The sequence below is a fragment of the Microtus ochrogaster genome, chromosome 8 (genome assembly GCF_000317375.1).
Source record: "Microtus ochrogaster isolate Prairie Vole_2 chromosome 8, MicOch1.0, whole genome shotgun sequence".
Lineage (NCBI taxonomy): Eukaryota > Metazoa > Chordata > Mammalia > Rodentia > Cricetidae > Microtus > Microtus ochrogaster.
In genome coordinates this window covers 304,622-319,875 of record NC_022015.1, presented here as the reverse complement: position 1 = coordinate 319,875, position 15,254 = coordinate 304,622, and the positions used below count along the sequence as shown (strand labels likewise).

At 41.2% G+C, this 15,254-nt stretch overlaps 1 protein-coding gene across 2 annotated transcripts in view; it reads left to right on the top strand.

Moving 5' to 3' along the window:
* Positions 1-15,254, top strand: part of Ric3 (RIC3 acetylcholine receptor chaperone) — a 51,256-nt gene that overhangs the window by 29,615 nt on the left and 6,387 nt on the right. Inside the window, exons 4-5 of one of the 2 annotated variants that reach the window (XM_005350970.2) lie at positions 1,313-1,406; positions 7,325-7,470. In XM_005350970.2, coding sequence (XP_005351027.1) covers positions 1,313-1,406; positions 7,325-7,470 — 240 coding nt within the window. Of the gene's footprint in view, positions 1-1,312; positions 1,407-7,321; positions 7,471-15,254 lie in introns of both variants that reach the window. The other variant, XM_005350969.2, reaches the window with a different exon arrangement.

Genomic DNA, 15,254 nt, shown 5'->3' with positions numbered 1-15,254 from the left:
AAAAAAAAAACAAAATACACACTCTAATAATGAATAAAATAAAAAACAGACTGTTGAGACCTTCTTTTGTCAGAGAAAGAAGTACATCAAATGGTAAAATGGACTCCCAAGACTGCTTTTTATAACAATGGCAATCACGGTGAGTCAGCTTTATCTTTTAATTCAGAATAAAATTATTAACAATAACTTCAGCGTCACATAGTGCAGTTTGCACCCACTTCACAGGAATTAACTGGCTTAAAAGACTTTTTAGAGTCAGACATGCACTTAGGAGACAGAGGCAGAAGCAGGTGGATCACTGTAAGTTTGAGGCCAGCCTGGTCTATAAGAGCTAGTTCCAGGACAGCCAGGGCTACACAGAGACCCTGTCTCCAAAAAAAAAAAAAAATAGGAAAGGAAAGAAAGAAAAGGCCTTAAGGCCTTTTAGATTCAGGCAGTGGTAGTGCACACCTTTAATCCTAGCACTCAAGAGACAGAGGCAGCTGGATCTGAGTTTGAAGCCAGGCTGCTCTATAGAGTAAGTTTGAAGCCAGCAGGTCTACACAGGAAAGGTGTGAAATAGAAGTCTAGGTGTTCATATGCTGAGGTACATTTAGTTTTCTTACTGCCTGAAAGTGCACTTCATGGTTTTGAGTATTTTTTTTTTTGCTGTTGTGCTGTTGCTCTGTGTGTGTGTGTGTGTGTGTGTGTTGTGTGTGTGTGTGAATGTTGTATTGTCTACATTCTACTGACCCTGTCTGAGAAAACTGCAATTCTGGATACCCTAGCATGGTCTATTTTTTTATTCTAGACAATTAGGGTCAGAAAACTTTGAGCAAGGAGGTCTCAACCATAATTCAGGATTTCCTACTGAAGAAATATAGCAATGAAACTATTAATTCCAAACCATAAATACAGGCAAACAGGGCTCACCTCAGAGTCCTGATCCTTTTTTCTAGTACTCTCTAGGCTTGGCACCTTACCCAGGGGCACTGTGTGGATCACAAGCTGTCATCCACCTTCTGCATTTACGCCGGGGCGACTTTGCAGGGTGTGTTTTCAGTGTTAGATGTTTTCTTTAGTTCGCTCTTTTGAATTCTGTGTGGAAGAAGGAGTGATTTATTTATCATTCCCTAAGTGAGTATCCTGTTGATCCTCGTGGCCAGACCTCCAAGCCTTTTCTGTGCTGGTTGTTTTAGTTAGAGAAGCTCATGTCTATTCTCCTGAGTCTCTGAAGAAGCCTGGATTATCACAGATCATCCCAGCTAGCCGTTTCTTGAAAGGGTTTAGGGAATGGGATATGATGGTTCTTAGATTGATGCTTGTTTTTCAGCCAATTATGAGCTTGTTCAACTGCAAGAAAAACTAAAAGAGACAGAAGAAGCCATGGAAAAATTAATCAATAGAGTGGGACCTAATGGTGAGAGGTAAGTTTTCTTTTTTGTTTGTTTACTTGCTCACTTTTGAGACAGGATTTCTTTGTGTTGCCTTGGCTGTCTTAAGACTAGACTAGGCTGGCCTCAAATTCACTGCCCTTACCTCCTGGGTGAAACAATGGGGCAGTGTGATGGCTCATCAGGTAAAGGTTCTCTTTTTCTTTGTTTGTTTTTGGTTTTTGAGACTGTGTTTCTCTGTGTAGCCCTGGCTGTCCTGAAACTCACTCAGCAGACCACGCTGGCCTCAAACTCAGAGATCCTCCTGCTTCTGCCTCCCAGGTTCTGTAATTAAAGACATGTGATTCCACATCCAAAACTTTTTTTTTTTTCTTTATGAGACAGGGTCTCACTATGTACTTTTGACTGTCCTGGAACTCGCTCTGTAGACCAGGCTGACATCATACTCACAGAAATCTGTCTGCTTCTGCCTTCCGAGTGCTGGGATTAAAGGCATGCGCCACCATACCTGGCTCAAGAGGTAAGTTTTCATCAAATAGGACTCAGATAATTTCATGAGTATCTTTTTGCTTTTGATGTATAGACATGTAAGTCTTACATGGTTTTGTCTTAGTAATTGTCAGGTTAGGTGTAATATATGTATTCTTTCTCAGTTGAAATCCAGTTTCATATTATTGAGAAACCTATTTTCAAGCATTAAATGTGGTATGAATTATTGTGAGAGTTTGAAATTTGTAAATCATGTAGGATCAAATAACCTAGTTTTAAGAAGTATCTTTCCCTAGTTGGCTAATGTAAAATATTAAGTAAAATCTGGTTATTGTGTGTTATATTTTCTGAGACCAAATTAAAAAACGAAAAACCAACAAACAAAGGGCTGGAGAGATGATGCAGTACTTAAGAGCACAGCTGCTCTTCCAGAGACCTGGGTTCAGTTCCCAGCGCCCACATGGCGGCTCACATTGTCTGTAGCTCCAGTTCCAGGGGAGGGGATCCATTGCTCTCCTCTTGCCTCCCTGGACACTGCACACATGTAGTGCACAGACATATATTCAGGCAAACACTTAGGAAGGAACATTTCTGCTCTGCCACACTGGCCAAGGATCTGAAAAAGAAGGGGCAAGAGGTTTATGAAAATGGGAACAAATTAAAAAACAAAACCAGGGAGGAAAAGCCAGAATGTGATACTGTGGATGCTATGTACCAAGACAGAGAGTCTCAGCTGAACTTTCTAACAGGAAAGGAGGGAGAACTTCACGGTGGGCCATAACAGTCTCATGCGGGATAGTGAACAGTCTCTCCCACAGTTGTCCACAGTTATGGAGTCTTTGATGCAAGGAACAGGCATTGACCTCTTATATTTGCCATCTTTCAAGTACTTCTTCTCTGTGTCTCCTCCTCTGCTCCTTGACATCTAGTTTGCCCATCCCTGGATGCATATTAGAAGAGCTGAACTGTGGCACACCTTTAATCCTAGCACTTGGGAGGCTGAGGCAGGTGGGTCTCTGAGTTCAAGGCCAGCCAGGTCTACAAGTTCCAGGGCTAACAGTGAAATTCTGTCTCAAAAGAGAGAGAGAGGGAGAGAGAGAGAAAAGAGGAATAGGCATCCTCACACTGCAGCTTCATGGCCTGACATTTCCTTATATTATCTCCTGTGCTATTGAAACGTTATTCATGAGAATGAACACTGGAACATTGCCTGTCTATGTCAGGAACTTTGACCTCTTCGCAGTTCAGAAAGTAGGCTTAAAACCTAAAATGTTTTCTGAAGTCACATATATACATGACTGTACTTGTGTGTGTATATAAAGGTTCACTAAACTTGCTAAAGACTGTTCTGAGCTAACTGCTTTTGTAGACATTATCTAATGTACAAATGTGTGTGACTTTCCTGTCTGGGTGGAGAACTACCCTGACTTTTATAGGTTCTTATGCACTTATTGGCATCTGTGTTTCTTCTTTTGAGAACTGTACATTCAGTTCAGTAGGCTTTTTATTGTTTGTATGATTAGATTTTTTAATTTTCTGTCCTTTATCTATTCTATGATCTTAGTCCCCTGTCTGTTGTGTAGCCAGTAGGATCCTGTACCATTTCTGCAGGCATCCTTCACTCTGGTGATCGTTTCCTTTGCTGTGCAGTAGCTTTTTAATTTCACATAGTCCTATTTCAGTTCTTATGGAGTTTCCTGTGCTATTTGGATCCCTGAAATAAAAATCCTGTGCCTAGATCTTGAAGTGTTTCACCTGCTTTCCTCTAGCAAGCTAAGAGTTGCAGAACTTAGCATGACCTACCTAGTCCTGGGTGGGCTGGGCCTTACAGACTTTTGCGTGGACTCTGTTTTCATCCTCTCCTTTGATCCATTTGAATAGGTTCCTGTGCAGGGTGAGATGTGCACCAGGTTTCCTTCTGTGCCTGTAGTTCTAGCAGTCGTGATTCTCAGAACTGTGGATGCTCCAGTGTTTTCTGTTAGATGATTTTGATGACATCTTGACTTCTGGGGCAAGGAAAGGATTTAAGACAAGGAGCACAAGCTTGCTTACAGCTCTAACCTTTTGTATGGTATCCATATACTGCATACTTTCCATAGTGTTCCTGACTGCAAGATGTTGTCCTGAAACAGAGAAATAGTCAATCCTGAAACTGTACCTTCATATATCTATGTATGACTAGAAGCATGAAAAGGGTTCCTGATGTGGCTCATAAATTTTTGAGGCACCTTTCACCTCAGGAGTATAGGTCTGTACATGTACAGTGACCTCTATGTTATGTCTGATTTTAAACATAGTATCAAACTCAGAGACACAGTTAAGGAAGCAAGGTGAGATGTTCTTATTTTGCCTTTAGAATTAGCAAGGTTTCCTTCCAAGAGTAGAGTGTCTGGTCAGAAATGACTTATATTCTAGAAACATGGTGTAGCCTGAGAAAGCGCTGGTTAGAAAGAGCCTACTCCTGAGTGCCCTGGCCTTGCCAGCCTCCCTCACATGCTCTCTTGTACATGCCCCACCCTCCCCCCAACACATGTAACTACTCCTTCCCCCACCCCCCAAAACATCTTTGCATCTAGGACCTTGCAAATCTATTTTCCTTTTCTGAGGCATTGACCTCCACTCAGCTGGTTCAATCTAGGTCAAGCAACATTTAATGAACCAATCACGACAGACAGGAAGATGGAATAGGAAGACTGCCACTTGACCACTGTCAAAGGAAGGTAAAGGGATGAATGGCTGTACCCTAACCTATAGTGTGAGCAAAAGAGAGACTGTGCCCCCATAGGAAACCAACTAGGTAATAACGTGGAAGGAATGGAAAGATACAAAGATCCCTGAAGATTTATAGTACTTCTTGGGAGATTCTGGCATTAACTAAGATTAAACACGAAAGAAAATGAGGATTTTGAGATAATGAACATGGACTGAACTTTGAATATGGTTGAGATGCTGTCAGAATAGCCACATATAATATATAATAGCTACAGGACTATGTGCTATTGGGGATACGATCAAGGTCATAGTGAAAGATGAGATCACCAAATCTTTGAGACCATCATATTCTGGTGTTAGCCTTGGTCTTTCCTTTCTGCTTTGTTCTATCCATATTTAACTCTTAGATTTGGACTTGATGATTTCTTTGATTAAATGTCAAGTGACATTATTTAACCACCTGTGACCTTATATTTTTCTAACATTTTGGAATCTGCCATAGATAACCTGTTATTCTGTTCTGCTTGTTCATGTAGCTTCTTGTGGGCCTTGGTTTTGAGGGACTGAATTTAGGGTTAATTTGAAATTTAGTGTGATGACAAGTCCCCAAGTAGAGATGCTGAGGAAATAACTAGACAACAGGGACATCTGGGTAAAAAGTAAAGACTAAAGATAGGGTTCGGATATCTTCTCTTTAGGTAATGACTTAATCTGTGATGCTGGATCATGACTGGCTTTAGTAAATGGAGAGAGTAGGCCAAGGTCAGAAGTAAAATGCCTAGAGAAGTGGGAGGGATGCAGGTGTGCTCCTGTAACGCAGTAGAGAAGTGGGAGGGATGCAGGTGTGCTCCTGTAAAGCAGTAGAGAAGTGGGAGGGATGCAGGTGTGCTCCTGTAAAGCAGTAGAGAAGTGGGAGGGATGCAGGTGTGCTCCTGTAAAGCAGTAGAGAAGTGGGAGGGATGCAGATGTGCTCCTGTAAAGCAGTAGAGAAGTGGGAGGGATGCAGGTGTGCTCCTGTAAAGCAGTAGAGAAGTGGGAGGGATGCAGGTGTGCTCCTGTAAAGCAGTAGAGAAGAGGGAGGGATACAGGTGTGCTCCTGTAAAGCAGAAGTTTCAGAAGGATCCTCTATGGTAAGAATCGGAAAGAACAAACTGGAAGATAAAGACCCCTGGACTCAGGAGTAAAACAGTCACTGATGATTTCTGTAAGATTTGGTAAATGACAGAGTGAAGACCACATTTCAGAGGTAGAGGAAAACAAATGAGAGACCAGCCAGACGGATATGTAGGCGTGCTGTGTGTGCTGCCACAAGCAGTCTGACTGCCCTGCGGGGGCTTCAAGGCAAGCTGAGATAGCAAGAATTCCATAAAAACGTTCACTGTAGTAAATCCTGAAGAGGTGACATGTGTATCCTGGACTCTGTTTAATGGGCAGGCAGACATATGTTTTCAAAGTTAAAAGGATGTTTTAGTTTGTCATTTTATCTGTTGTACTTTAAAGGTTTCCATTTTCCATAAGTTAGGAACAGAGGCTCAGTTTTGTTTCATTTAGTGTCAGACTATTCCGTGTACAGTTAGAGAAACGGTCTGTAAACCTGCTAGCCAGAGCTTTGTGAACGCAGGCAGGTTGTCCTATTCTACCCCTGAACTCTCCCACAAAATGGGTCATTTTCGTTAGAGGAAGTTGGAGAACAGAGCTGATTTTGTTTTCTTCCCAGTGAGGGGGGTGGAAGTGACACACCCTTTTCCTCAGTTACCTGCTCAGTGTTTGAAGGAGAAGCCTGTTTTTCCTGTCAGGTGAGCTCAGAGAGGAGCCCAGTGCAGATCTCACTGAGCAGAGAGAGGAATGGGCCCCTCCATAACTGGTGCGTGGTTTTCTCCTGCGGCTCTGATTTGGGTGCTTGGGGCTTTAAGGAGAGAATGAGCAGTTCTCTCAATTCCTCCACTAGATGAACTGGCCTCAAAACAGGTTTCTGTTTGCTGTCCAGGACCCTGCCTTTCTGTATGATGCAGCGTTTCCTCTCCAGGGCCTTGTTTCCCTCAGGTCTGGTGCTGTTCTTGCAGGTATTTGCCTAGAACCACAGCTAAGTTGGCAGTCAGGTGCAGTTTTCTAAACTGTAGAAATTGAGTACTGTGGTGGGGTATTGGCTCATTGGTAGAGTGTTTGCTTATCGGAGTTCTAAAAGAAAGGGGAGGAGAGGGAGTGGGAAAGGAGAGACGGAAAAAGAAAAGGCACGAACTGTAATCACCATGTGTAAATTTCAGTTTGTGGATCTCAGGTTGTCAGTTTCTCTCTCTACATGATTGAGTGTTCTGAGAATAAGCCTTTCGGATTCCAGTCCAGTGTTTTTCTGTGGTTGAGACTAATGGTCTAGAATATTTTTCTTTGACATCCTTGCTTCAGAGAAGTGTCTCATAGTAAAGGGAATAAGGTATGAGTTTGAGGGAAATTGAGAGTCTGGGGGCTCAGCCTTGTGAGATGTACGGCTGAGACCACTGGGGTCTTGTTTCCATCTCAGTAATCATGGACTCAAGCCGTCACTGAAGTACTCTGGAGAGTAGACTCCCGTTTGTAAGATCACAACATGGAACTAACATCTCTGGCACCAACCATGACATTCCAGAGTCAATCCTAGAAAATCACCTGCTGTTAGACCTCCTCTGTGAGGATCCAAACAGATCATGGCGAAGTTTTCCCCATTGCTTAGGAGTGCTGACCACCAAATGGCTGGATTGTCTGTTTCTCAGCAGAGCACAGACTGTGACATCTGACCAAGAGAAACGATTACTGCATCAGCTCCGAGAAATCACGAGGGTCATGAAAGAAGGCAAGTTCATTGACACATCTACTCCAGAGAAGGAAGCTGAGGAAGCCCCTTACATGGAAGACTGGGAAGGTAAAATGCCCCCTTCTTTTTTAGCTGTCACCCAGAAAAGACTTCTTACCAGTTTCCTTAAAAATCAGCTGGTACTGAGGCATGACAAATCTCTGTTCTCACTTTATAATGTTTACCTTTTATAAATGTGCAGTTGGAAAGTTTGGCAAACATCTACGTTGTAATCACACTCAGAACAGTTTCATGGTGCTAGAAAGTCCTGCCCTCCTGCCTCTGGCAGCCCCTAAGCTGCTTTCCACCCCAATAATTGGGCTTTTCCTGTATCAATGGGTTGTAGTGCAGATGCGCTGTGGTGGGCATCTTCTGTTTAGAGTAATGCTTTTGAGAGTCATGTGTGTTGTTGAGTCACACATTCTTTCTGAAGTTACTGGAGTGTTGTATAAATATGCCACAGCTTGTTCATCCACTCACTAGCTGATTAACACCAGGCTCTTCTGGCTTTGGACTGTGGGGTCCGAGCTGCTGTGAGGTTTGCATGCAAGGCTGCTCATGGCTTCTTTTGGACACACTGTGCTTCTCTTTCAATATAGGACTGGGATTTCAGGATTTATAGTCCGTATATGTTTAAATTTACAGACACTGTAAGCTAGCTTTAAAGTGGCTGTACATTTTCACCAGTAGCTTGTGAGTTAGTTATCCCATATCCTTGCTAATACAATGTCTCTGTAAATGTTAGCCATTCTGTGAGATTACAGTGGTATTGCAGTTATAAGTCAAATTTACATTTTCCCAGTGACTTTGAACATTTTTTCATGTGCTTATTTCCAAACTGTATATCTTTGTTGAAGAGCTTGTTCTAATTATTATTTTTGATTGTCGGTTTGAATGTGTTTTTATTAAGTTTTTATTTACTGTCTTTTTTGAGACAAAGTTTTGTGATACAGTAGCCCTGGCTGGGCTATAGTCACTGTATAGCACCCAGGCTAGTTATTCATGAATGCATTATCCTTGTGCCTCAGCATCCCTAGTACTGGGATTATATATGTACATCACCATTCCCAGCTCTAAGAGCTTTTATGTATCTTGGATGCAAGTACTTTACCAGTTAGGTATTTTACATGTATTTTCTCATAAACTGTAACTCACCTTTTTATTTCCTTAATAGCATCTTTCAAATAGAAGCCTTAAATTTTTATGAAGTTATATTTTTCATTTTTCCTTTAACTCATATTTTTATATGTTCTGTTTAAAACATCTTTACCTTATTCAAAATGTTTTTCTCTAGAAATTATATGACTTTAATGCTTGCATTTAGGCTTATTTGAGAATCATTTTTTAATTAATATTTTTGAAATTAAAGTATAATTACATCATTTTCTCCCTTTCCTTTCCTCCCTCCAACCCCTCCCTTGAGTTTATCTTTATAGATGGTAGGCATCAGAACTTAAATTTGCTTTTTCATATCTCAGTATTATATCACTCTCCTTTAATTTGATTTAGCGCACTGATTGAAAATCATTTGACTCTGTGTGTGTGTGTGTGTGTGTGTGTGTTTTCCTAGGTGTGAAATCTAGAGCTTTGCACATGTGGGCACATGCTCTGCCACTGCGCTTCATTGCTAGTCCAATACCAAATGTCAGCCCTGAAAACATACATACATACAGGTAACATACAGATTGAGAAGGTTGTATTTATATGTTTAGGAATGCACATCACATACATACATACACATGTCACAACAATTAAAGAAAAAGAGCCCCACGTTGGTTTTTTAGTTCTAGAATAATTATGATGTGTGTTAAAACCTATTTTTGTCATGATAATGTATGGCTAGACTCAGTTTTCAAAGGCTTTCCCCCCTTTTATTAAAAATAGATTCTTTTCTCATACAATATATCCTGATTACAGTTTCCCCTCCCTCTACTCCTTCCATTTCCTTCCCCCACCTCCTTGCACCTCCTGATCCACTACCTTTTCGTCTCCCATTAAAAACAACAGGCTTCTAAGAGATAACAATAAAACATAACAAAATAAAATATAATAAGATAAAACAAAAAACATCCCATCAGAGTTGCACAAGGCAAAGCAACAGAAGGAAAAGAGCCCTAAGGAAGGCATAAGATCCACTAGTTCACAAACTCCTTGGGGTTCCCTGAGCTCTGAGGGGACGAATTGAATGGAGACATCCCATTTAGAGCTGTGTGTTCCAAGGACTCCCTCTCCGTATAATGTCTGGCTGTGTGTCTCTGTATTTGTTTGCAAAGTTTATTTTTTAATGCTGGTATTTTTAAAGGCTACTACTTACTAGTGATTTTCTTTTATCCTATACTGTCTTTGGACTTGATTTCAGAGTAATGCCATGCACTGGGGTTGCAGTCTTTTCTGGAAGTTTGTGTTGAAGTGCTGTTAATCCATAATCATTAGTGGAGTTTATCTGGGCCTGCTTGGGGGATTTTTGTGTTTTGGAATGTGTGTGCAGGTCCATGTGTAGACTTGCAAGAATAAATTGAATTTCTTTAATACTTTAATTAAGCTTTGAAAGTAGTTTTATAAGTTTCGCATACTTCATACAAAGTCTTGTTAAAAAAATATTGTTCATAATCTTTCCTACCTACTTACTGTCTGTGACACCAGGGGAATGTATACTTTTTTTTTTCTTTTTTTTCTTTTTTTTTTTTTTTTTGAGACAGGGTTTCTCTGTAGCTTTGGAGCCTGTCCTGGAACTAGCTCTTGTAGACTGGCCTTAAACTCACAGAGATCTGCCTGTCTCTGCCTCCCAAGTGCTGGGATTAAAGGCGTGCACCACCACCACCCGGCGGGAATGTGTACTTCACTGTACTGATACTAATAATCTTTTCTTCCTCTCACTTCTTTTCCTGATCAACTGCACGGACTTATAACTTTTGATCTTTTCAAAGGCCTATGTTTTGTTTTCATGGTGAGGTTGGCTCTGGAATATACTTGAGGGCTGGTTTAGCCTTAGTGAGCCTTGTTTGAACCCAGTTTCTGACAAGTCTTCTCCTCTGGATAGTAGACAAGCTCTTCTTACCTACGCGTAAGTTTAGGATGTCCTTACTGCTGACACCTGGTGGCATCTTGTTTCTTCCCATGTCAGTACTCAGCTACAAAAGTGAGGTTCCCTGTGCATGTCTCTGAAGTATTTAATTAAGAAGCTCTGTAGTTCTCAGCAAATTCTGACTTCCCTTCCTTCTCTGAACTCTCGTGTCTGTTTTTCTGAACTCAGGGAATTCCATGGGCCCCCTTTTCCCTTCTCGGGATTATTGTGGCCCACTTGTTTTGTAGTATTTGAAGATGTGCAAAAGGTATAAACAGACGTTTCAGCAGCGAGGATACAGATCACAAATACGCACAATAAAGCATATTCAACATAATTTTCCTCTTACAAAATGCAAATTAAAATTAGAATAAGATAGTAGTATACAAGCAGTGCACAATTTTATCTCCAGCAGAAGTAGAAGCAGAGGCAGGTGGATCTCTGTGAGTTTGGGGCCAGGCTATATAATAAATTCGGGCAAAAGGGCTATATAGTGAGACACTGTCTCAAAAAAGGATGCTTCTCCATACCTTTCAGAATGACTGAAATAAGAAATTGCACCAGATTGGACTACAAAAAAAGTATTATGTTTGCATTGGTAGTGAGATATGGAAGGGAATGCATGTGTTAGTTACTTTTCTGTCTCAGTGACCAAATGACTTCCCTTGCCAGTGGCAGGAAGACTTAATGGAACATCCCATTTTACAACAGGTAGGGTTTAGAAAGCAGAGAAGTGGCCAGGGACCTATCCTCAGCAATCTATATCTTCCAGCGAGGCTTTGCCTCCTCCACAGCCTCCAAAACTAGAACCCCCAGCTGGAAGCCAGGTATTAAGAATATGAGTCTGTAAGGGACATTTTGTGTTCAGTCCACAACAGGATGTTTTGGAAAACAAAGTAGTAGTTTGTTAAAAAAAAAAAATCTAAGCATATAAATACTATGTAATATAGCAGTTGCAGCCTTGATATTTATACCCAAGAAATGAGGACAGGGACATGCAGGACTTGTACATGAATATTCATAGCAGCTTTATCTAATAGGTGAAAACAAGAATCAATTTGAATATCCTTTAGCAGGTGAATAGTTAAATGGTGGTACATGTATTACATAGTATACCACAAAGCAATAAGAAGGAATGAATTATTGATACATGTAGAGAATTATGCAGGGTGAAGGGTAGAAGCTTACTCAATAAGCTATGATTCTATATGTATAATACTCTTCAAATGGCAAAGTTTGGGAATAGATAACATACTAGTAATTGTTAGGGGTTGAGTAGCAACATGCTGGTAGGAAGGAGAGGTTGTGGCCATGAAGGGCAACAACAACATAAGGCAGCCTTGTGGATGAATATATTCTCTACTATATGTTTTTCTTTTTGTGTATGTTGAATGCATGCATTTGTATGGAGTGTGTATGCATGTATGCATATTCACGTGCATTTTCAGACAAAAGGTTGAGATCAGATATCTTTTTTATTTTTATTTTCAGGTGTCTTTCTTAATTTCTTTCCACCTTATATATTTAGGCAGGAACTCTTGTTTAAATCCAGAGCTTTCCAATTTCAAGCTTGTCTTGAGGGTCCTGTCTCAGCCTCTAAGCACTAAGATTACAAGCAGGTTGTTCATGCACACCTGCTGTGTATGTGGTGTTGGGGATTAACTGCCAGGCCTTGTGCTTGCAGGACAAGGGCCTTTCTGTTGAACTATCTCCCTACTCCTGTTCTGCTAATGTAGATATCTTGTATGGTGGTTTGAAAGAAAATAGCTCCCAAAGGGGTGGCACTATTAGGAGGTGTGGCTTTGTTGGAGTGCATATGGTCTTGGAGGAAGCGTGTTACTGTAGGGGCGGGCTTTGAGGTGTCCTATGCTCATGGTAGCCCAGTCTGTCAGTCAACTTCTGGTTGCCTGCAAGATGTAGGACTCACAGCTGTTCCTCCAGCATCATTTCTACCTGCACGCCACCATACTCCCCACCACGATGATAATGGACGGAACCTCTGAAGCAGTAAGCCAGCCACTCCAGTTGAATGTTTTCCTTATAATAGTTGCTGTGGTCATAGAATCTCTTCACAGAAATAAAAGCCCTAACTAAGATATCTTGGTTATGATTATGCTATATTTTTTCTTCATGCCATCAGTGGAATAAACTGGGATAACAAGGGATTTCTGTGCTTATGTCAATTTATACTTATCTCAAGATTAAAAAAAGAAGTTAATTACTGAAAGTAACACAAGAAGTTGTAACACAGAGGTTAATAGTAAAGCTTTCTATACATAAAACTTCCTTCCTATGTAGTTAAAATGGTATAAAAGTTTAAAGCTCATGCTGGACTGGAAAAATACTACAGCAAATATGCATAAAACAAATTGATGGGCTTATATATAAAAAGTTCTATGGCTAATACAGAAGTCATTAAAATTCAAATAAATAGTTCACAGAAGAAAACGATGCCACCACCTGTAAAACCTGTGAAAATGTCAACCTCACCAGTCAACAATAGAAGAAATTTTTTTCTTTCAGCTTGTAAATCTGTATGATACAATTTTATTCCCTAGTATTACTCCTCTCCCTATCATTTTCTTGTAGGGGAACACAACCTTGTAGGTTGTGTTGAGATCACATAGAATTTTAGCTGTGGTACTAACTTTTAAAGACACGTGCCTTTTCGGCTTTAAATATCATTTAACTATGTTATTATATTCCCTGCTACATTACCAATGACTGATTATTTTACATTGATAGTTACCTTTTCCATTTTTCTATTCCTCTCTTACCCCCTCCTTCCCTACCCTTCTCCCTCCATCCTTTCTTTTTCTTTGGTCAATGCATCTATTTCCTCTATAGTATCTTCAGCACCTGAGATTCTTTCTTCTATCTCTTGTATTCTGTTGGTTTTACTTGTCTCTGTAGTTTTTGTTTGTTTACCCAGATTTTCCATATCCAGCCATCCCTTGGTTTGTGTTCTCTTTATTACCTCCATTTCTGTCTTCAAGTCTTGAGCTGTTTCCTTTACCTGTTTGATTGCTTTATCTTGGTTTTCTTGGGTATTTTGAAGGATTTATTTATTTCTTCTAACTTTTTGTTTGTCTTCTCTTCCATTTCTTTAAGGGACTTTTTCACTTCCTGTTTAAGGGTCTTCATCATTTTCATAATGTTACGTTTAAAGTCGATTTCTTCTACTTCTGGGTTAGGGTGTTCAAGTCTTCCTGTTGCATGTTCGCTGGATTCTGGTGTTATCATGTTGCTTTTCAGGTTGTTGGAGGAATTCTTGCATTGGCGCCTGCCCATCTCTTCCTTCAAATGCAGCCAGGAGAGTCTTGGCGTCTTGGTCTAATCTTTGCTGTGGCTGCTTGTGTACTTGGGGGTTTTTCTTGGTCTGCCCTCTCTTAGGTCCCCTTAGCACTGGAGCTGGCTCTCAGATCCCCTCCGCCCTGAAGCCGGCTGTGCTCGTGGACCTAAGGACCCCACAGATGAAAAGGAGTGCTTGGGGGCAAGATGGGATGGGGTAAATAAAGAAAGCCAGTAGCCGGGGAGACAGCCTGCTGGATGGCCAGAAATGTTTAGGGAATTGAAGGGGGCCTGGACTCCGTTTCCTGGGACCATCTGGCCTGGTGGCCACTCATTCACCACTCGGGATGGATCTCCTCAGTACAGGAGCAGGGCCTCTTGCTGGGCTCCAAGGACCATGTTGTTGTTTCTCAGCTCGCCAAAGTTCTCAATTCATCATCTCCAGCAACAGCAACTTCAGTGCAGCACAGGAAATAGATGGTGCCAGATCTTCTGCAAAGCCAAGTCTGAACACAAGTCAGTCTGTCCTTTTTCTGAGATAGGCTGTCACCACATAGCCCAGACTGACCTTGAACTCCTAGCCCTCTTGCCTCTGCCTCTTGAGTGCTGGGATTTTAGGCATACACAGCTGTATATGACTCAGCTACTTCCCCCCTCTCTACTAGGAATTGAACTTACAGCCTTTGAACATAACTTGCGTGTTAGGCAAGAGCTTCGCCACTGAGCTCCATCTGCAAACCATTTAAAAGATGTAATGGGTCTTCTTGCTGAGTTGCCCAGTCTGGCCTTGAAGTTGCCTTGTGTCTTGTGTCATAGGTAGCTATGACCTCAGGCTTGAGCACCAAGCCTGCCTTATATCTACTTTCTTATATCCAGCTTCACAATTACTGAATTTAACTTTTGATGAATTTTTATATTTCCCAAGACAATGTCCTGCCTTCTTTTTGATGTTTACATGTTAAAGGATTGGTCCCTAAACTGATATTATTGGGATGTGGACCTTTTGGAAGTGTGGGCCTCGGGGAAAGTCCTTAGTTCATTGTATGGATGCCTTCATGGGGGGCTGTGGTACCCCAGTCACTTCTTTCTTTCTGGCTCTAAGCAGTTTGCTTCTTGCTTCTGTTATAATGTGCTGCCCCTGCCAGAGGCCTAAAGCAATGGGCTTCCCAATCTTGGGTTGGAATCTCCAGAACCTTCAGCCACAATAAACCTTTCTCTTTATGAACTCATTATCTGAGGTATTTCATTGCAGTGGTGTAGACCTGACATATGAACTACACCTTCTCTCTGTAAAGTGCCATAGGTTAGAACACTTAGATAGCTCTATGGAGTTTTATCTTGCTGCTAGAAGATTCATGGCCTGCCATTGCCCTTAGAAGTTGGAATCCTTGTTCATTCTGTGCTTTCACTTGACTCAAATCAAGAAGTCGTGTTCTGGTCTGATCCCTTCTCAGTAGGTAGTCTGTTTTTAGTTAGCTGTTTGTTTTCTGTCTGGGAA